Genomic DNA, 23,814 nt, shown 5'->3' on the forward strand with positions numbered 1-23,814 from the left:
TAAGCCATTACAAGGTACTGAATATATATAGAGTTTTACTTTAAATTTTAATTTCTGGTTGTTCTTTTCTAGACTGTATAAAAGGGCTGATTTTTGTTATATTGACCTTGTATCCTGCAACTAGTTCCAGTAGCTTTTTTGTGGATCCCTTAGGCTTTTCTAACAACACAATGTTGTCACTTGCAAATAGTTTTACTTCTTTTTCAGTGAAAATGCCTTTTAAAATAGTAGCTCATAGTTTTCACCAAATTGGAACAATTTTCAATATTTCTTCCCCAGGCACACCTCAGACTCCTCCTCCCCTATTGGAACATCTTCCTCAAAATTATCTCAGTTCCTGGGATCAGGCTTGTAGTGCCGCCTGAGCCGGGTGCCCAGAGCCCAGATCAGGATCCAAGTGGACCAGGTCCAATTTTCTCCCATCTGGTGCTCTCGGAACCTCTCCTCCGCATGGCATGGGGATGACCCCCCCGTACCCAGAGGAGCTCCTGGATTCAAGCCTCAGTGGTCTCAGGTCTGTGTGGTCCTTGGGTGGTGGCCCCTGCCTGGGGCCAAACTGAGGTTCCAAGAGGACAGCCTAACAAGCAGATTGCTTCCCTTGGCCTAAGCAGAAATTCCTTCACTAGATCAATGGAGATCCGAGTTGCCAGCATGGTGCCAACACACTGATTTGGGGGGGGGGGGGTAAACTATTTCAGGCCTGTAAGTGGTTTACCAGGATAATTTCAATAGGTTTTAAAATTATTCCCATTGAGGAAACTGAGGCATAGAGAGATTTAGTTGCCCAAGTTCACACAGTTAGTAAATCTGGTGGAGCCAGGAATTTGTGGTTTGAATTTCAGTAATCTGACTCCAGAGCCTGCCTTCTTAACTGTGTGCTTTAAGGGCAAAGAGGAAAGAGCTGTTAGGAGAACGTAAGTGTATTTGGAGGAATTCAAAAAACAAAAAGAAAGAGATACAAAGTGGAGAACAGCGGAATACTGGTTTTCTGCAGGAAGGGTCTTTAGCTTTAAATCTGTAGATTGCTTCCATATGTTCAAACTTTTCTCCTTGGGTATCTTGTCATGTCTTATTTCCTGCAGCTTTCCTGTAACATCCAACATTCTGCGCTGGCTTGAAATCAATGCCCTTCCTTAAAACACTAGCTCCAGTGGCATCCACGCGGGGACCTGGGGGGCAATCCTATTGTATCATTCCCCGTATATCTGCCACACTAGCTGGAAAACGTGAAACAGGGTGGAGTGGGCGCTTCTTCCCCAGAAGCTCTTAAGAATGAGTCTTTGGCGGGAAGATCCCACCGCCTCTCTGCATATTTAGAAACAATGTTACAGAAGTCTGGGCGGGGCGGGGCGGGGCCGCCCCAAGCCCAGGTGCGTTTGGGCTAAATGCACTAGGACGCCTGCTCCAAGAAGTCCGGGGCGTCTTTAAGAGGAGGTTCCCGCAAGTAGAGAGGCGGATAGGTTTTCCCAGGGAGCGGAAAGGACACCGCCGCCCGGGGACCGTACCTAGGGGCTCGCGGGACCCCCGGTCCCCGCGCGGGGCCTGGCGGCCGGGCCTCCGCGCGGCGCGCGCTCCCGAGGGCCAGGGGCGGGGCGGCCGGGGCGGCGGCCGGGGGCGCCCGCTCCTCCCACTGCGGGCGGCCTGGCTGGCGGCGCCGAGCCCCCTGCGCGCGGCACATGGGGCGCCTGACGGAGGCGGAGGCAGCGGGCGGCGGCGCTTCTGCGGCGCGCTCGGCCGGGACCCCGCCCGCTCCCCTGCCCCTCACTTTCACCTCGCCCGGCTGCGCGGCCACCATGGCGTCCAGCGAGGAGGACGGTACCAACGGCGGCGCCTCGGAGGCCGGCGAGGAGAGGGAGGCCACGGGCAAGAGGAGGCGCCTGGGCTTGTTGGCCACCACCTGGCTCATCCTCTACAACATCGCCATGACCGCGGGGTACGTCCGCCCCGAAAGACCCTCCCCGCGCCGCTGCCCGCCGCACACTCCGCCCTCGGGGCGCCGGCTGGGCGGCTGAGCGCGCGGGGCTCAGGAGGCGGGGGCGGCGAGCGAGCCGGGCGGCTGGGTGGTCGCGGGGAGGGTCGCGGGCGGCCACCGTGGGGGGAGGGGTGCGGCGGCAGCAGCCGCCGCCGGGCTTGAATGGAGTGGGGCGGGGGAGGGGGGGCCGGGGCCCGGCGAGCCGGGCATTGCCTAATACGGTGCACGGCGTGGCGCGGCGGCCGCGGGGCGCGGGCCGGAGGTTAAGTATAGAGCCGGGCAGGAATGCGGGGCCGACCCACGGGGGAGGCGGCTCCGGCCCGGCCGCCCCGGACGCGGCTGCCCGCTGCTTCCGCTGCTGCTAAAGAAACGCGAGGGTCTCGCCACCCCGGAGCCCCTGTCCGGCCGTTGACCCAAACCCGCTTCTTCGGCCGCCCACCCTGGAATGCATTTGCTTGTTAATATCACCAAGTTGCTTTTTCTTTTTTCTTCCTTTTTTTTAAGTAACGGTGCGCCCGAGAGCTTCTCACTTGGGACGATTTTCAGAACACCCTGCCGTATCAGAGCAAGGCACGGGTGTCCAGCATCTTGACCGCTCCATACTGATACCCTGTACTTTTGTTTCTGGCATTGGGTATGACTTCCAAGTTAAGGTTACATGATGACTGTCGCTCTTTAAAGAGCTGTCAGTGACTTGTGTCAACCGCTTTCAGAACCTGCTGGGAAAATGCTCTATCGTTTCTAAATGGCATTGCCATTTAAAAAAAGTGATTTTCCCATTATTACATGAAGTGTTATTAACTATACACGTGGGGAAAAGCTTAGTAGCTTATATTTTCCTATAAGGCCTCAAAGTTTAATTGACAAAGATTTAATAAATGATTTGACGCAGTACTGAATACCTACTATGTGCTTTGCCAAATACAGTTGATAAAATTAGTGTTTATTGAGGATTCACTGCGTGCCAGGCATTATCCATTGCTTTAGATGAATTATGTCGTTGTTTGGTCCTCTGCAATCCTGTGATCCGAGTGCATGATAATACATTGGATAGTATCGGAAACTGAGGCCCAAATAGGTTAAGTAACTTGCTCAAGTTCACACAACCAGCAAGTGTCAGACTTGGATTTCAGCCCAGACAGTCTGACTCCACAGCTGTGCGCCTTCTGCTTTCCACTTTACTAAACTATATCATCTTGAAAGAGAAAACTAATACGTTCAAAGCTACTGGAGAACAGCTGAGTACCCACTATGTGTTGCAGCTTTCAGATACCCTGGAGGCTGAAAAAGATGCCCTCTTCTCTGTGCTAGTCTCGTCCAGTTAATAAACACTTGGAGGATACCTGCCATTTATTAACGGGTCTGCTGGGCCTTTGCTTTCCAGGCCATTCTGTCTTTTGAAGACCAAGTTACCTTTTGAAAAATGAAAATCAACACATAACTCCAGTTTAAAGCCTTCTGTGACTCCCCATTACCTCCACGGTAGTGGACGGGATTTAGGCTGTCATTTCAGTGTGCTTTGCAGTACCTCCCTGATTCCCCTTTCCAGTGTTACTGCTTTTGAAATCTCCTATAACTCACTGTGCCCTTCAGTGGACCGTGCAATCTTATTTTCATGGCTCTCTCCATCTCTGCTCAGGCTGTTCACTCTTTGGGTAATATCCCCCATATTCCTCCCATGACTTGTAACCAAGCCACCTCTTTGAAATTTCCTGGGTCTCTTACCCAACCTGATGCAGAATTAAATGTTCTCTCCATTGTGTTCTCACACTTCATTCCCAACCTTCCTACCTGGCCCTGCGAATTACTGCTTCCCTGAAACTTGTGCCTCTGCCAGCGTTACCATTATTGTCTCTGTTTAAAGGCGAGTGTAATGGAAATGGAATAATACCTATAATTACGTCTTTGGAGGCTTTCTGAAGATGTTGGGATTTGAAGAAGGGATAGGATTTGCTTACGTAGAGGGTAGATATTTCAAGTGAGATGACTTCTGGAAATGGACATGAGATGCAAGAAAGCCTCCCGATTTAGTTGGAGGTTGGAGAGTTGTGGCAAGTGAGTTTGGTGAAGTCGTAGTGTTGACAGTGGGACCCAAACCCGTACATTTTGGGGTTTGGATGGCAGAGGTTCTTTCTGTTCATTTAACTTGTTTTGTTTTTCCCTTTCAGCAGAACGTCGTAGGGTTTATTAATTTTTTGTAACAGTTTTGAAAACAGTAAAATAACATTTAAGAGATAAAATTTTTACTTAACTGTAAAAAAAAGAACTTGCCTAATTCTGTAAGCTTAGCATGGTGTTTCATTTCTCCTTATTATCGTTTGTGTAACTTCCTTTGGAGTTTTACTGTCTCCCTCAGGGAAGCCTTCCCTGACTACCTTCATTCAAATAGCAACCCCACACAAAAACTGATTCCCCTCGCCTGCTTTATTTTTCTCCATCACACTTACTACCATATAACTGAACAACGATTTTACAAATTCATCTTGTTGCTTATTGTCTGCATCCCCCTCCATTACAGTGTAAGTTACAGTGTAAGCTCCATGACACACTCAAGAAGTATTTGTTGAGCAAATGAATGCACATCAGAGTATTGTAGTGATTGTATCTGCTCTATTGTATATTCTATCTTTGCTCAATATTAGACCAAATAGTCCTATATAGTTTGAATAATTATGCTCTTTCATGGTCATAGAGTTAAGGAACCAGTAGTGCATTAAATCACACCTCTCGTGACATTTTGTTTTATTTGTTTCTCTTGAATTAGTTGTTTAGGATGAATTCCCAGAGTAGAATTACAGGATATAATTAATTTAATTAAATAGTTCAAAGGATGTGAGGATTTTTACGATGCTTGTTCACAATAGAGACTTGATGAGGAAAGTGGGCATTTCTTTCTCTCTCTCTTTCTGGGTTTTTTTTTGTTTTTTTTTTTTTTTGCTTTGCATATGACACTTCTGAAGCCTGCATGTGTTAAGTGCATTGTCCTAGATCAAGCGAGAAAGAGAAACAGAAGATAAGTGTTTTAGGTCCTGTCCTTGGAGAGGTGTTACCTGGGGCATTTATATACTGTAGTAAAAAAAAAGAATGATGTAAGTGTTCTACAGAGGTGTCAAGTCACACAGGGAGAATCGGGAAACTTGCGGAGAGACCATCACATTTCATCTGAGCTTTGAAGGATGAGTAGGGTTTACTGGGCAGGGATGCAGACACAGCATGAGCTGGGGGACAGAGATGTGACATTGCTTGACATGCTCTTGGGGGGTGACAACACGTGGGCCTGAAGTGTAGGGTGGGAAGTGAAGGGGGATGGGTCACCTGGGCTGTTGCACAGGCTTTATTTACATGCCTTTGCTAACAGGCTTGGATTTTAATCTGTAAATAATATGTAAGGTGTTGATTGAAGGTTATGTTCCACTCCTGTTCAGCCCGGTAACCTCAGATAAATTACATAACCTCCCTGACTCTGGCTTTTCTCATCAGTCAGATTGGAACAACACAAGTACTTTGCTAGATGATTACAAGGAATAAAAAAATAATGGACATGAAGTGTGAAAACAAATATATGTATGTATATGCATGACTGGGACATTGGGCTGTACACCAGAAATTGACACACTGTAACTGACAGTACTTCAGTAGAAAATAAAATAAAATAAAAAAAGAAATAATGGATATGAAGTGATCGGCAGGATGCCTGACACACAGAGGATGTTTAGAAATGATCATTCCTATTCCTAGTGGTTAATTTAAAAATGGACTTCATGCAGATGGAAACTAAGGCATTTTCACATATGCGTGGTGTGAGTTATCATAGCACCAAATCCAAGGTTCAGGCACAGACATTTCTCAAAATGTTAAGTAATAGACATGTTTTATTCTGGAAGAGGATAGATCCGTGTCAAGGCTCACCGCAGCTAGTTTATCCATTCATCTGCTGGAGGACATTTGGGTTCTTTGACAAATAACGCTGTGAGCATGAGTGTGCAACTCTTGTGTGGACCCATGCTTTCATTCTCCTTGGGCAAATACCTATGAGCTGAGCAGAATGGCTGGGTCACACTGTAGGCACATTGTTGATTTCTTATGGAACTACCAAACTATTTGCCAAAGTGGTTGCACCATTTTACATCCCCACGGGCAGTGAATGAGAGTTCAGGTTGCTGCATGTCCTCTCCAAACACTTGGTACGGTCAGTCGTAATTTTACACCTTCTAAGAAGAGTATTGTGTTATCTCTTTGTCATTTTAATTTGTGTTTCCCCAGTGACTAACGACACTGGGCATCTTTTCACGGCTTTATTAACCAATTGTGTATCTTTTTCGGATATAGAGTCTGTTCAAATCTTTTGCCCATTTTTTATGGGTTTGTTGTTTGTTTTTCAGTTACTGCGTTTTGAGAGTTCTTTATATAGACTGGATGCAAATCCTTTGTCAGACATGTGATTTGTAAATATTTTCTCTCAGTTGTGGCTTGCGTTTTCATTCTCTTTACAGTGTCTCCCAAAGAGCAGAAGGTCCTAATCATAATGAAGTCCATTTTATCTGTTTTTTTTTTCTTTTATGAACCTTTCAGCTTAGCTCTTATCAGTATGTGTCTCATGTGTGGTAAATTGAAATATGTATTGGCTACTACATCAAAGTCTCCATATAGTCTAGGAAGGGAAGTTTAGAGATGTCAGTGAACAATATATGGGAGTATGGATTGTATGAACATCAAAGATCTTCTCTGGTACAAGCCTCTAAATGGTTACTTTGAACGAAGTTTGAAGAAGAAGTGATAAAATTAGAATATCATTTTTCAGTAACTACTGAAATAATGAATCTGGGCAATGATCATCAATAACTGTAACTTCACACAGACACAAAAGAGGGACGGCCGGAAATTGTGTGCTCCCTAGAGAAAGACACAACACAGCCTAGGAATTAACCTCCAGTGTGAATCTGTCTAATCGAGCCCCTAGAACTACCAACTTACAGAAAATACAGGGGACAGAGAACGTAATAAATGACATGTGGATGTCTGATGAGTAAAACCCAGACGAGAGTAACTCTGCAGGACAAACCACTCAGTCTTCAACAGATAAATTTCATGACAAAGAGAGGGAAGGAGAAATGAATGGATGGAAGGAGGGAAGGAGGTGAGACCTATAGATTAAAAGAGTCATAAAAGACATGGCAACTAATTACAATGTAGGAATCTTATAATAAGGAATCTTAATTCAATTTTTGAAAATTATGAGACACTTTTAAGGAAATGTGTGCCTTAAGTTTTGTGACTTAAGAAGTTATTGTTAAATTCTTTACATGGGATAGTGGTGTTATGTTTATGAAAAATAAACCTTTCAGAGATGCATGATTCAGCATTTATGATCTCATGGGTTGTATGACAGCTGATTGAAAATAATCAGGGGAAGGATGTGGTGGGGAGAGAAGTGAATAGAGGTTTGGGTGAAACAAGATTGTTCATGAGATGATGACGGTCAAAGCTGAGCAAGGGGCACGGGGGGTTCATTGTACCATTCTCTATACCTCTGTCTACACTTAAAGTTTTTTAATAAAAAAAATTTGAAAGCAGTGTTAAAGGAAAAAATGAGATAGATTCGGGTGTAGAAAACCAAGTTCTTCAAAAGGCAGGTGGTCTGCAAGAAATCCTAGGATTAAAAGAAGCACCAGAAGATAGAAGAAAGAGCTCCACCTTCAGTAATATTTTTCAGGATTATTGTAGCCATAGTGGCATGAGAAGAAGGCGTTTAGTAAGTGTTAGACAGTGTTTAGTAAGTTATACCACGTATATCTCATTACAGCACTGTCCCGTTGTCTTCTCTTACTAATTTTAAGATATCCTTGAGCCCAGAATGTCCTGTTTATCTCTAATTCCCCAGTGTCTAGCACAGTACCTGGCTTAACAATAAATGTTGATCTTCGAGACGACTGAATAAATAAAGGAATAAAGCAAGCAAGCAAACAAGAAACCTTCTGCATGTAGAACACGTTTATACTCTTCAAAGAGTGTTTTATCCAGGACTCAAAGTGTCTATTTGGGTTCATATTTGGGTAATCAGTAGCTCTGGCATGTTAAAGAAAAAAAACAACAACAAACTTTCCAGGAAAGAGTCCTCATTGTAGAAGCTCCAGTTACTTTTGGAAGTATTTAAAATTATAGTAAGTAAACTGATAGATGTAGGAAGTCCAGTTAGCCAAATGTAGGGCCCTTAAGAGAGACTTTAATTTTCACCCTTTGTGATGGAGGGCTTAGGAAGTGAGCGCTGATTAGATCAGATTAGCCCCTGGCTGTATGTACTGAAAAGCAGATGACAGGTTAACATAGATGGTGCCATGGTCCTTTCTAACCGGGTGTTAATTTCTTTTAGTTTCAACAGGTTAGTAATTCACATTATCATGATGCTATACCAGTTGGTACAGTGCTGCCACCTATGGGACAACAGTAGAATTTGTTCTAGTGTTGTAATGCGTGGATTTTTACATCATGCTTTAAAAAATGTAGAAAACCTGCCATCTAAATGAATTTTTCGATGAATTCTTCGGTAGGTTACTGATGACCTCTCAAATTGCTCTTTTGTAAAGATCTGATTTGGATTTGCCTTAACGAAAAGACAGGTGTATGGGAAAATGTGAATTAAAACATCTTACTATGCTTTTTGTTTTCTTATTAGAAGTTGTACAGGGACTTGGAATTGAGAATAATGAAACCATAATATTTTAAACCTGGAAGGTGCCCAAAGCGTTGTCCAGATTAGTACACTCAGATTAGCCCAGCATAAGGTTATTGTGAGGATGAAATATTAATGTGTTAAATATGCAAAAAGGACATGAAAGCTCTCTGAAAGTATACTGATTATTATCATTGTCATTATCATTAATTCTTCTACATTTCAAAGGGCTTTATGATAGTTTCAGACATTTCCCTGATTGCTTGTCACAGCTCACTAGAAGGTCATTATTTTTACCTCCTTATGTGCTGAGGAGGAGACGTTCTCGGTCAAAGTCCTGTTCTGCTGTTTTCATTGAGCTGGCATTTTCATAATATTCAGTCAGTCATTTCTTTGCAGGAATCTTTAAGCCATTTATGTATTTTATGAGTGTTCTTTAAAAGTTACAAAACTGTATAATTTTATAATTCATAGATCCATTTCACTGGACACTTTGAAGACCACTGGTTCTGAAAGCCTGGGGTAGCAGTTGGTTTCCATGGGTGTATTATTAGGGATTTTGAAAAGTTACAGGTGATGCAACTTTTTAAAACTTCAAAGTACATTTGTAATGGCAATGGAAACTAGAAAAAAAATTATCTCTAATCAGTGATTTTTGGAGATTGAGTTCTAGGGTGAAAAGGCTGGTCTCCACAGGGGTAACTTGTATTTTAAGTATCTTTAATTCACAGAACAGTTGTTCTGTGAATTAAGTGTAAGTTGAAAAGCGAGGGCATATGCAGTTTTTCTTTTTTTAAAAAAAAATCTCTTTTTAATAAACTGAAGTATAGTTTATTTACAATATTAGTTTCAGGTGTACAACAGTGATTGAGTAGTTTTATAAAATATACTCCATTTAAAGTTATTACAAGACAATAGTTGTATTTCTTTGTGCTGTGCAATATCTCCTTGTTGCTTATTTATTTTATACATAGTAGTTCGTGTTTCTCAACTCCCTACTCCTGTCTTGTCCCGCCCCGCTGCCCTCTCATTGGTAACCACTGGTTTTAAAACAGACTCTTGAAAAGTAGGCTTACATCTGACCTTCCATATGTGTCCCTTCTGTGGCACCACAGTTGTTTCTATTTAGTCAAAATTATAAAAAAAAATTTTTTTGTGGGTAGATAATTAAGTTTACTTATTTAATTAAAAAAAAAATGGAGGTACTGGGGATTGAACCCAGGACCTCATGCATGCTAAGCACGTGTTCTACTCTGAGCTATACCCTCCTCCCCAAATATTAATTAATGATTGTTATGAAAGACTTTTACTTCTAATTAGATATAATTATATACTGTATATTTACATAAAAAATACATATTTATACACCCAGACTTTTACTTAAAATCTTAATATAATTATGAAGTGCTTTATAAAAACTTTATTTTTGGTACAGAAACCTGTTTCTTCAGTCTGTCCATTTATTTGCTGAAACCAAAAATATAGTGGGCATTATTTGACATTTGTATGTAGTTTGGTCTCCAGTATGTTCTGTTTATTCCCTTGAAGAGTCAATGTAAAAATGATGTTTGTCATTTCTTCCTATGAGTTTTTAAAACAGAGTAATGAACTGAGAACATAATTAAATATGCATGTTCTGGGAGGAGGGTATAGCTCAAATGGTAGAGCACACGCTTAGCATGCACGAGGTCCCTGGGTTCAATCCCCAGTACCTCCTCTAAAATGAAATAAACCTAATTACCTCCCCCCTCAAACAATAAATAAGATAAATAGAATTTTAAAAAATACATGTTTTTACTATATAAATTATGGCATTTCTTTTCAGGAAGATCCGTGGAGCTTCATTTTGATAGAACTTTATAAGATACTTCTATTTTCTCTAGGTGGATGGTACTAGGCATTGCCATGGTACGTTTTTATATGGAAAAAGGAACACACAAAGGTTTATATAAAAGTATTCAGAAGACACTTAAGTTTTTCCAGACATTTGCCTTGCTTGAGGTAAGTTTTCAATGGTGGTGTTTTTCTATCACTTTACTATTTATTTGAACATATATCAGTTGAGCAAAATCAATTTTATTTTGGTGACTATTTACACCCTATGAATTCATTTAAAACCAGTGATGACAGGAATTGATTTTATGTTGTCTGCTATTGACATGAGCTTTTTATTTTTTTGTTTGCTTGCAGATAGTCCACTGTTTAATTGGTGAGTTTTTGATTTAACTTTCATTTTTGGCATAGATCGCATTTAGGGACAGTGGTTGACTTGTTTTTCTCTTTAAGGAATTGTACCTACTTCTGTGCTTGTGGCTGGGGTCCAAGTGAGTTCAAGAATCTTTATGGTGTGGCTCGTCACTCACAGTATAAAACCAGTAAGTGACTCAGCATGTTCTCTGCTTGAACCTGTAAGAGAGCTTTCTTATTAGCAGGAATCCCAAATGTTAACCTTGCTGTATTTCAGGAAGCAGAACCCTTGGCCAAAGGATTGGGTTTGGATTTAAAGAGTGATTGTACATTGACTTCAGTGCGTTTTGTAGAACGACGTTGAAACACAAGCGAGACATTGGCATTTTTAGATCCATAATAATCCACTCTCCTATTGGGTTTTCCAATTTTTTTTTTACATTTTTTTGTATTGATTTATAGTCATTTTACAATGTTGTCAAAGGGCTTTCCAATTTTTAAAATTAATGTTCCTAATCCTGACAAATAGTGAACTGAAAATTTTGTGTTGACATTATGTGAATTCTCTTTGGTTATGTAACTGAAGTTGTCAGTATAAACAATTGATTTTTCCTCATTTAGCACTGTGAGGCATACAGAGTTCATGTAGTTTTGCCAATCTGAACAAATGGAACAGACTGAATTCAAAGTTAGAAGGGTTAAGGAGCTTAGAGAAAAATAAGCTGGTTATTTATTGAGGCATGACAGGAGACAGACCTGGGTCTAATTAGTGGCTTAAGCCCTTTTAGCCAAACAAATGCCGTGCTTAACCATGTCAAGCCACTGGGCCTTTTAAACCCATGATGGAAATATTTCCCACGTGGGCCCTTCTGACCTTCTGGACAGCCTCTGGAGTCTCCTGTCCACTTGAGGACAGCTCTCTGGCCTCCTTTTCATTCCTCAGATGCCTTTCTTGTCCTCCCTGCTCGGGGCGATACCTACCCTCCCTTCCATTGCCTACTGGACTCACTGGCCTCCTGTCTGTGTGGGGACAGATGGCTGACCTTCTGCCCTCTTCCTGCTCCACACCTCAGCCCTCTTGACTAGGCCCTTTCACTCAACTTACTCGAGCCACCTGGTCCCTAACCGGTGCCTGCCGTATGGATAGCAGTGAGCACCTGCCCCGTGGGGAGCCAGACTCTGGATTCAGATCCCCTGTCGTTTAAAAGCAGGAGCCCTAGTGGGGAGGGTACAGCTCAGTGGTAGAGCGCATGCTTAGCATGTACAAGGTCCTGGGTTCAATCAAATAAATAGGTAAACCTAACAACCTCCCCTGCAAAAAAATTAAAAAATAAAATAAAAACATTAGCCCAACATTAGCAGAGAAATAAAATAAAAGAGACACTGTTCCAGACAGTGAATGGGTGTCATAGGTGGGCCAGTCCCACAAACAGTCTGAAGTCTGAGGAGGAAGAAGGACAAGACCGAGGGCCGGCAGTCACTAGTGAAAAGAATTCAAGGGACGCTAAAGGGTGGCTTTTCCCCAAGAGAAAACAAAAAGTTCCAACTGCTCTCTTTTATCTTGCAGAAGATCCCTGCCTTAATATCGCTATTTAATTCTCTCCAACAGTGATTTCCCATTGGCACCTTTCTATCCCTCTTTAATTAATCCAACCTACATTTATTACATGCTTGCTGCATACCTGGCACTGTGCTTATTTCTGGATTTACAAAATGAATAAGGCAGCCTCAGCTGTCACATGTACTGACCATGGGGGAATAGGGGACAGCCCTACAGATGTTGAGTCATTCAACAAGTGTGGATCATGCACCCATCTGTGCCCGACACCATGCTGGGAATCTGGTTATTCATACTGTAAACATGGTTCCCGCCTCGTGGAGCCTGTAATTAGCAGAGAAGCTAAACAAGTTTTTGGCAGAAATAATTGTTCGATTATATTAGTGTTAGGGTTTGAAACGAGACCAGCGTGGATTGCAGTAACTGGGGGACTTGGCCTGACTTAGGGAGTGAAGAAAGGCTTCCCTGAGGAAGGAATGTATTCGCTGAGCACTGACAGAGATACAAGAGTTAGGCAGACACGTGGTCATAGAAATTGGCAAGTGCTGTAATATAGATATGAACAAAGGACTGTGAGAACAGCAGGTGACCAAGTGACTGCTCAGGGTGAGGGGAGGGGTTTGGGAAAAGGTTTCTAGGGGGTGTGATGTTTTAACTGGATATTAATAGATGAGAAAGGATTTTCTATGAGAAATATGAAGGGAGCTGCATTCTGATTAGAGGGACTGGCCTGTGTTAAGACACAAACATTCAGAGCATATTCTGGAAATAATACAAAGTTTAGTGTCACCAGAGGGAAAGAGGTGTGATGGGGGCTGGAGGCATGGGAGATGATAAGGTCCTGAGTTCAGACAGTGGTAACAGGGCCAGAGTGGGTGGCAGATTCAGGAGTTAGTGCTAAGGCCAGATGGGATGTGATTTGACAACTAAGAGTTGTCTAAGAATGGTCAAAGGGCAGACGGTTCCCATGCTGGATTTGAGGGGGTGATGGTGTCCTGGGGTGGCTGGGTTATGGGCTGGAGTCAAGGATGAGAGAGAGAAACCAGTAGAAATTTGACCATTCCTGTGCTTAGGGCATGTTAATTTCTTCTTTATTTTATATTTTTTATTGAAGTATAGTTTATTTACAATGTTGTGTTAGTTTCTGGTGTACAAACTACCATATATAAAATAAACAACAAGGACCTTCTATAAAGCACAGGGAACTTGTAATAACCTATAATGAAAAAGAATATGAAAAAGGGCATATTTTAGTGGCATGTTTATGAAGAAGTATGTAATGGTGACTGCATCACATTTTTTGTATTGCTCTAACACTTAACTTTCCATTATAATAAAAGGTACATAGTAAATAATAAAAATAAAATATCTTCATGGAGAAGGAAGTTGAAGGTTAAACGACACTGTGGATTTCTCTGTAATTCTGCAGATCCAGAATGAGGAGAGTGTGGTGCTTTTTCTGGTCGCGTGGACGGTGACAGAGATCACTCGCTATTCCTTCTACACATTCAGTCTTCTCAACCACCTGCCATACTTCATTAAATGGGCCAGGTGGCGATGTCTTGCAGTGTGGTTGCTCTCAGTCCTGTGCATGTGTGTTTTGTGTGCTGAGCTAACACAGAGAATTAAAATTTGCGTCTTAGCCCTGTCTTGCCAGGAGGCTGTTGTTTTGGATACTAGCAGTGTTATAACTTGCATTCTAAAGGCTTAATTTATTGACCAGAGAGGAGGCATATTAATATATATCTTGGGTGAAAACAATGGCAGACAAATGATCTTAGTGTTCTGAGATCACCTCTGAATCGATCATTGATTTTTCTTTGAAAGAAAAATGCACATTTTTGGAATCACATTAAATAAACCCTGTGCCAAAAATATGGCATTTTGTCTAATTGACATAAATTATTTTAATATCCAATCTGGTGTCCACAATTTTTAGTATCATGTATACAATGCCAACTTTTTTTACATGTATTAAGTGGTGGAGACATTTTAAAAAGTCATACTTAACTTGAAATTGTGTTATTTGGAATGAGGATAAAAAAATATATTTCTAGGGTTCTAAATATAACTTTTAAAGCAGCGATTTTTAAAACAGAAGGTGTTCCATCCTTTTTAAAGTTTGCATTCTTTGAGCAGCCGATATTTTGCAAAGGTTTTATAAAAACAAGGCTGCTCTTTGGAGAACAAATCACAAATCAGCCTAGATTTATTCATTCCATTCTCTATATTGTATTTATAGTAAAAAAAAAAAAACCCCAATAATAACAATAACATATGCTGTGTGCCTACTGCACACCTGAGCTACGGGTGTGAACACAACAGCATCTCTGTCCTCTCAAGATGGAGGAGACAGGGGGAGGGTATAGCTCAGTGGCAGAGTGCATGATTAGCATGCATGAGGTCCTGGGTTTGGTCCCCAGTACCGGTAAATGAATAAATAAATAAAAATAAACATAATCACCCCCACACACACAAAAAAAGGAGGAGACAAAAAAAATAAAACAACCAACAGATAGGAGAAATGCCAGGTGGTGAGAAGTACAATGAAACAGTTGCGTGAAGGGACGTCTATCCCATAAACATTTATCGTGTGTGTGTGTGTGTGTGTGTGTGTGTGTGTGTGTGAGACAGAGACCCACATAGGTAGGATAAAAGGGTTCAATAATATTTTTCATTCTTTAAATTTTTTGTTAAGCTACAAAAATAATACATTTTCATTGTTAAAAAAAAAAAACCTCAAAAAATATTCCAGAAGTATGTAGAATAAACACAGGAAATTCCTGTTTGTATTCCTACCTGATCCCCACTCCCTTCCCCAGGAGAGAAAAAGTTGCAAGTTTACTCATCCAGAATTTTTCTTCTTAACAAAAATGTGACCACACAGATGTGAGTTTTTAAAAACATGAGTAGGATGACATGATACTTGATTTTTGTTTTTATGTTGGGGCTCTTTTTTTAAAATCAGTGCAGGTATATTGAAACCCAGCTCTCATAACTTGTAATGCTGCATAATACTCCATAGCAGGCCTGACTCAGTTCTGTGTTGCTAGAGGCTAGAGGTTAGAGTATTCCCAATTTTCTAATTTTCTAATACTAATAAAATGCTGTTTTGTGATAGTAAAAACAATGCTATTTCTGTATTTGTTATTTTTTTTAAAACTCTGACATTTATATTAATACATAGCTAACTTATGAAGGTAATTCATAACTAGTATCTAGTGTTAGACTTGTGTTTGATCCACGTATCCTAAAAGCCTAAACTTTTTCTTAAGTAATTATTCCTTTTTTTATAACTCCTATATTATACATGTTCAGATATAGGTAAATTAGTATATATAAATAAACCAAAAAGAAGGAAAAAACCTTTTAAAATTTGAAAAAAACTTTAAAAACCTATATTCTCCCCTGCAAAGGATAATCACTGTTAATTATCCTATATTCTTTCAAACTGTTTTATATTCTCAAGCTGTTTTTTTAGACATTTGTGGCTTACGATTTTTATGTAATAAAATGCTTTAAAATTATAATTTGAGCTTAAGCATATTGTCTGCCATAAGAAGCTTGTCCTACCATATATAAGCATTTGGTTGGTTTTAGTTTTCTTGTACCTGGAAACTTAATCACTCAGAGCACTTGGGTCTTTCACAAGATTGGTGGTTTGGAATGTAGTTGGATTCTAACCCTAGAACGCATGTCAGTGTCATTTTACATTACCTAGTCTTTCAGACCTCTGGCATCTCCGAAAATACTAATTCATGATACAGTCTCTTTTATGTGCTGCATTTATAAAATTTGTGGAAGATAATGGTCTTTAATACTTTGCCTGCCTTTTAGAATGCATTTGCATGTCTTGAATTTCTGGAAAAGTTCAAAACTCTACCACTGCATGTTTAGATTTGCTGTTAGAAATTCTTTGTCACCTACCTTTATGTTAAAAATGTTACTAAAAAATCTTTCAGCTTTGAAATGGCATGTGTTGTTAACATAATACATCATATCAGTCAGAAGTATTCATGAGTAATTATATTTCATGTCAAAAATCTTAAAAATCTCAATGACCTCTATATATATTTACCAACCCTATTAAATAACCTCAGATAACATAAGAACTTATGTTCAAATGCTATTCTCAAACTAAACTTCACTTTAAAAATGGCTTCTTATTTATAAGTAGTTGCCCTACTGTGATGCTTTGAAAATATTTTGATTCTATTCATGTGTTAGAAGTGTCCCTAGAAAAGCCCACTGAATAGATAATTGTATATAGTTATGTTTTCATATGGGTTTCCATTTTAGTTTCAAAAAATGCGTTCTCTTCAAAAAATTTTCAGTGACAGGAATCTGTAAGGAAACATTTCTTTTTCTGAGTAGGTAGTTAAATCTCTCGTGCTGCATCAAAGCTTAGAAAGTTGGTGACATACAGCCTTTTTAAAGTGCAAATAAAGTCAAATAATGTATTACATGGTGCATATAATAAATTACATAATGGGAATATTTATCGTTCCCATTTCATTAAAAATAATCACCATCTTTTAGGCTTTAACCTAGTTTATTCTGAGTGATTTTTTTTTCTGATTAAAGAACAATCCTACAAAAACAAAAAATCAGAGAGTCACAAAGTTAAAAGAACACTTAATAAGTTTAAATGTTTTACTTGAGAAGGGAATATAAAATGTTCAGTTACGGAATTTTAAATTGAGCTGGGAAATCGAGTTTGGAAAAGATTGATTTAAATGATATAGAGATAACTAGACAAGACTGGTGAGGAAGCAGGTGCCAAACACAAAGCCAAGAGTGGGTACATAGGGACAGTAAGGGGGTCCTTCTCCTTTCTCTGCCAGTTAATCTATTTTGGCAGATAATTCTGCCCCCTCATCATCTCTTATCCTTACATATTCTTGGCGTATAGGAATACGGTGATTTTTAAGTTGTCTCCAGGCTCTGCCATCCTGACACATTGGACTTTTCTTTACAAATATGTCTTAATCACAACCAAATGATTAAATACAACACAGGTCGATTTGATTTCTTTCTTTTGCCACCAAAGTTTTGACCTTAATTTTCCGTGGTTACCATTATATAGTGACTGACTTGGAGAAAACTGATTTTCTTTGTTGGAGAACTGTGGCTGCCTTGGCTGGATGCTGGCGGCTCTCCTGCTGGACACCAGTACAGGCATCTGCAGTGTTCCCCTAACTGTAGGCGTCAGGGATGCCTGGCCCCCTCTGTTAGAGAATGATCCACAGTCCCAAATGAACACATTGTGATTGGATTTTGAGCAGAATTTTCTCAGCTCTCTCTCAAGCAAGCTAACTATTCCTTTGATGTGGGATTTTAGGAAACAGTCTGTCTTCCTTGTTTCATCATGAAAGCAGTTTTAGACAGATACCTTCATTAGTAGTTACTGATGCTTCAGGTGATTTTATCTGTTTTCTAAAATAGTCACTCTTTTAATTAGTAACCAGAAAGCATTTTCCAAATGGCTCCAAAGAACTAGCTTGTCAATTTCAAGATTTTGGTATAAAGTTAGGATCATAACTAGTCTTTTAAAGCACAGTGTTTAATCTACAGATGACTAGCTGCAGGGAGAAAAATCAGTGTGATCCCAGGTGTCAAAGAAGTTACCTTTACAATACCTTACAACACTTACATTTACTTTACAATATAATATGTTCATAATACTTGTATACTTTATAGTACTTAAACTGCATATACATTTTAAATGTACAGTTATTTCAGTCTGAAGTGAGTTGACTTCTTACTGTATTAAGATACTGCTGTTTAAAATGGAAACTGCTGTGAGAAAAAAGTGTGATAAATTAATAAGCAAAAGATTAAAGTAGAAGAAAAGTAACCTTCTTATGTGAAGTTATTGTAAGTAAATATATATAGGAAGGAGAATTTTTAAGTTTAAATATAGTAGCAAAAAAGGCATGATATAAAATCCAATAATTATTCTAGAAAATAATTGAGGTTTTTCTTTCTCCAGATACAATTTTTTTATCATCTTATACCCTGTCGGAGTTGTTGGTGAACTTCTTACGATACACGCTGCCTTACCCTATGTGAAGAAAACAGGAATGTTCTCAATAAGACTTCCTAATAAATACAATGTCTCCTTTGACTACTATTATTTTCTTCTTATAACCATGGCCTCTTATATACCATGTAAGTATGCGTTTATTAGTACTTTGATTTAGCACATGCTGTGAAAGCTTTTTGGAAGATGTTATAAAATGCTAAATTAATAAGCAAGGAGAAATAATGTCTTACAAGTACATCAGAACGTCTTTTTAATCCCACATTTATTCATAATTTGAAATAATTGAAGAGGGAGTTGTGAGAAAAAGGTAAGTTTTTGATGGCTTTCTCAAAATCATTTAAAATATGCTTAGTATAAAAAATATGCTTAGTATGATGTGTGTTTTTAAAGAGAAATCATGCATCAGTGAATGCTTTGCAAGTATTTAGAATTATGTATCTGCATGTAAGCATTTTACTCAGGAAAATCTGAGGTCATCTCTGTCTTCATTAAGCACATACTTGGAAAAATCATCTCAGAGTCTTTTTAACCTTATGTATGTTGCTCTATGTACTAGAAAATAGTGTAGAAGCTGCTTTTCTTAAAATATTTTGAGTAACAGCCCTTCACTCATTTCTCATCACCTTTCAATAGATGCAATGAATTGGTGAGGCTCTGTTCACTTCTCTTACATACTGATAGTGGTATGTTTGTAGGTCACATTCTGACAATCTCTAGCAGGAAATGTGACGATAAAGCCAGGCTGTTGTCCTTCTCACTAAAATGAGAGACTCTGAGGTCAGTGGGGAGAAAAGGGAAATGAGAGACTTTAAGAGAATCTGAAATTGACACTGACACTATATAAAATATTTCAATTCAAGGGGATGAGCGTAAAATTTGGCCGCTTCCTTGAGGACTCCAACTTTAAGTCTTTCTACACCCAGAGATGGTCACAGAGGGTCTTTATTCCCTCATCCTCTCCCGTCTCAGCCCGACTCTGTCATCCGATTGTCCGGCAGAGCCAGTTCAGGAGGGCTCAGGGGTGGGTTACCTGCAACACTCGTTTCACCCCCGATTCTCCCCATGTCTAGTGAGTGAATGCAGCATGCCTTGAGCAGAGCCTCACCTGGCTTCAGTGTCGTCATGGTTACAGGTTCAGCTATTGGTTCCCCCCCATCCTCACAATCACTGTAGCATCACCATGGAAACATGGGGCCCAACAGATCCCAGTTTGACACCATCAAACCTATACTTCTGATTGCATGTGTGCAGGTCTCCTGGAAAAGTTAGACTCCAGCAACTTCTCATTTGACCAGGTTGTCAGTTACCCGAGAGCCCCATTTGCTGGAGGGTTAGTCAGCCCGGGCGGTGTTTTCCAGCTGTTTATCAGTATTAGTAGTAATAACAACTGACTTGACTTTGCTTATTAAGCCCTTTGCTAATTACGAGTATAAAAGTACCTTCGAGTGCTTATTTTCGTGCTCAGAAAAATGCTCTTAGCCATTATTTATCCATAAGGACATTATAGATTAGAGGTTAAGTGAATTGCTTAAAAATCATCCAGTTAATAAAAAAGGCCAGGATTTGAACTCAAGCCCATGCTTCTACTGAACTACACGAACATTAACTGTAGTTAATATAGTAAGACTAATTAACTGTAGTTAATTTGTCATAACTACTGCAAGAAGTATTTGCAATAATTAAATCAGTTGGCTTTGAGCGTGTATGACCTGGATATATTTAGGCCTCTTGATATCATATGGTGGTTACATTTATCAAGATGGGTAATAAACACCTCCCTAAGTAAAAATAAAATCTTTTGTGCATTTTAGCTCCATTTGAGCTAAGTTCTAAAGTAGTTATCCACCGTTGCCTAAGCAAAATATTCAAAGCTGGTTTTGTCATTAGGTTCATTGGTTTTGATGAGTCTGTTCATCATTTTGAGAGCTATTTCTACATTTGTATTGTTTGTAGCTGATGTTAATTTGTTCATCCACCTACGTTTACCCTATAATTTAAAGTACTGGTTCAAATTGGGTCAAAATAATTCTCCAAATTTGACAGAGCAGGTGACCATTCATCTAACTGACCTAATTAATAGGCATTTATGTGTTTGTATGTAACAGACTACCCTTATGCCCAGCCAAGAGGGTCTTCTGCTCTGGGCCACATTTTAGAGGGCGCCATTCCAGCTCTCTGCTGATAACCGCCCCCCCAACAGGACCCCCTTCCTTCTAAATCACATTCTGGAACGTGGGATCACGGAATTGGCTATCCATACAGTGCTGAGCACCCATCTGGGGACTGCATAGGTCTGTTCTGAGGGTTAGCTGTGTCAATGGTGTACACATCCCTGAGATCAGGGGTAGCCAAGGGGCAGCTGGTTGTTAAGGAGGATGGATGAAGCTGGATTACGTGGGCTCGGATATCCACACAACTGTTCATGAGACCCTTCCTGGTACAGGACGGCCGATAAAACAGAAGGGGGCCGGGGGGCAGCTTTTCTTCTGCTGGAGTGTACTGGCATGATATTTCAGAGAGAGAATTCTAAATTCAGACATGCCCTTCCAGGTCATTATGAAGGTATATTTATCATGATATTTTAAGTTTGCTTTAAATATAAACCTAACAGTTTATGGCATTAAAAGATGTCAGTATATGGTGTGCGGGTCTTGAGTCGTACTCTCAGAGTGAGCCCTGTAAATATAGGGGAGGTAGCAGTGGTACTTGGTGGGCCTGCTCTCAGAGTTTGCCTTGTTGAAGAGGTTTTTAAGTAGAAAACATTTCCAACAATAGCTTATCTTTCTTTGTTTCCTTCTTTCCCATTAAGTGTTTCCACAACTCTACTTTCATATGTTACGTCAGAGAAGAAAGGTGCTTCTTGGAGAGGTGATTGTCGAAAAGGATGATTAAGTGATCCCTACGAACAAGGTGCTTTTTCCAGAACAGCCAGGATTACTTGAGTCCAAATTTTAATAACAAGAATAAACAACTTCATGAAATAGTATGGATTGTATAATTTCTTGAAATATAACTCAAGACACATGGTGTTTGCCAGTACCTGTCTTCATACTGTGTCAGGTCCATTTTCTACAGGAACTATGCAAGTATTTACCAACTGCTGGGTAGGTGGTGATCAGTAAGAAATTAATTGGGTGTATTACCTGGGGGAAAAAAAAACAAACTTTTGCTAGGCTTTTAGTTTTTTTAGTTTTACTAAATTTTTTTGCAACATATGTTCAAAGCTTTTTAAATCAGTAGTTAGAAATTAGTTTAATGATTTACCATTATGATACCTGCCAAGTGATACTTATGTGATATTTATAAATACAGAATTATAATAATTTGTTAATAATGTATTGGTCTTTCTTAGCCAAGGATTTATTTCTCTCAAGTTGTAAGGCAGAATTTTTTATGAATGATGATTTTTGGAAACATGATGTGGTCAGTCTTTTCAACTGGAAGGATTTTAAGGGATTCGAAAGAATGTAAGGATGTACTTGGCCTCACTTGTGAAAAAAAAAAAATTGGGTCTGATGGTAACATTGGGTTTGTTACACTCAAGACTCTGGCTGAAAAAGGCCACTTTATACTGTGGAATCATCTAATGAAAATCATCTTATGATAACCCCTTTGTAGTACTTAAGTAATAGAAAGTTTTGGTATGATCTGAAATAGACATGTTTTATTCTGAATTCCGTTGAACAGGAAAAAGTCTTATAATAATGCTTCTGTCCACATGTTTAATAGAAAGATACACTGAAGATACCCTGATAGTGCTTTTAATTCTTTAAATACGTCCTTTACAGATTCCCCTCACCCCCTACTGAGGTCTGCTGCTTTACTGGCCTGGTTTAGAGAGAATATTAAATAGGCGAATTTGAAAGACAAGGAACTTCTATGCCTGCCATAAATATGTAGGTGTAATTTTGGCTTAAAGTGTTCTGTATCTGTATTTGCATTTACAATCAATGTGTAACATCACACTTTTCAAAATTACTTCTCTTGTATTACCACCTTTTCAAATTATTTCATGTGGAGATTCACAGTTCAGAATAGTTTTGCAAACTTACATTTTAGATAACTTGATTTTAAAAGGTGCTATTTCTTTTATTACATTACATCTTAACATTTCCTCTGCAGCTGAATGCTTTAACAAGCAACATGTATTATATTACTAATTCTCAAAGATGCTGGTTTTCATTCTGCACTTACATGCCTTGATCTGTCTTCATCTTGAGTTTTTATACAGAAGAAATTTTCAGGGAATGTTCCTATTTGCTAACATAGTATAAGAAGTTTGCATGTCTGTTACGTGCCTGTCTTATGAAAGCTATTTTAAATCCTCTTCCTGCAACTTGCATTAATTCAACTTGTGTTCCCTACCAGCAGCTGTAATACTTTTTTTTTTTTTCTGAAGTTGTGGAATATCCTGAAATAGGAATTGTGATCAACTTTAATAAAAGTGAAAATGTATCAAACTCATCAGTGACTATGTTAATATACTCCAAGTATGCCTAAACTTTAGATTTAGTGTATCTTCAGTATCTTTTATTTCAACTAATTCTCAACCATCTTTTGTGTAGAAAATAAAGTGCTTAAATGGTAGTTTGACTTTAAAAAGAGGAAGTATTTGAAAGTCCTTTGCACTTGTCTTCTGTGGCTGCATTGTCTTTTGAGTGTCTCCCAAAGTCACCATAATGTTCCTTTTAGTAGGTAAGTCAGGCTTGAGTCAAATAGACCTAGAATTCAATCCTGAAGATTTTGGATTTCAAAAATGTATATCAAGAAATTTTGATACGAGCAACTTCCTGTTGGACTTGACATTCCTTACAGTTCTGGCTTTAAATTTTTCATAGCTTTATAGCTTGATACATCAAGCTATATTGTATTGTGTGTCATACTATATGTATAATATGTCTTTTTAGAAACTTTTCATGGTCTTAATTTGATATTAATACACAACATCCTTGATAGTTATAACTTAAATGGAAAAAAATGCCAAAATAAATATTAAAAGTCATTTTTCACCAAAGGCTTCTGGTACTTGACATCTATAGAATCTCAGAAGTGTTATGCTCGCATCTTCGGATTTTTAAGCATCTAGTTATTATACCACTACATCCTGGTTTCTGATGATCTTTTGCAAAAGTGACACAGAATAGTACAACCCCTTCCCTTCTTCCCTGACCTTCCAAAATATTTGTGCCTACTGTGAGCCAGGTACTGTTGTGGGGAATTAGCAGTTTCCTCCTGCCACACCTCTCTCTTCAACCTACATAGTAAACCTCTGACAAAATTACTAGATCGGTTAGGAAATCATTTTGCAAAATAATGATTTGTGCTTTAACAAAATTTAGGGCATTGGTAATCTGATGTAGCAGGATTCTTTGTTACTTACA

General features: G+C 39.4%; 1 protein-coding gene across 1 annotated transcript; it reads left to right on the forward strand.

Moving 5' to 3' along the window:
- The first annotated feature begins 1,606 nt into the window (after window positions 1-1,606).
- Window positions 1,607-22,897, forward strand: HACD1 (3-hydroxyacyl-CoA dehydratase 1). The gene is made up of 7 exons (XM_031444632.2): window positions 1,607-1,933; window positions 10,526-10,643; window positions 10,833-10,851; window positions 10,929-11,017; window positions 13,817-13,938; window positions 18,380-18,558; window positions 21,243-22,897. The coding sequence occupies exons 1-7, from the start codon at window positions 1,677-1,679 to the stop codon at window positions 21,323-21,325; spliced, it is 867 nt and encodes a 288-aa protein (XP_031300492.2). The 5' UTR covers window positions 1,607-1,676; the 3' UTR covers window positions 21,326-22,897.
- Window positions 22,898-23,814: the final 917 nt, after the last annotated feature.

The sequence above is a fragment of the Camelus dromedarius genome, chromosome 26 (assembly GCF_036321535.1).
Source record: "Camelus dromedarius isolate mCamDro1 chromosome 26, mCamDro1.pat, whole genome shotgun sequence".
Classification (NCBI taxonomy): Eukaryota; Metazoa; Chordata; class Mammalia; order Artiodactyla; family Camelidae; genus Camelus; species Camelus dromedarius.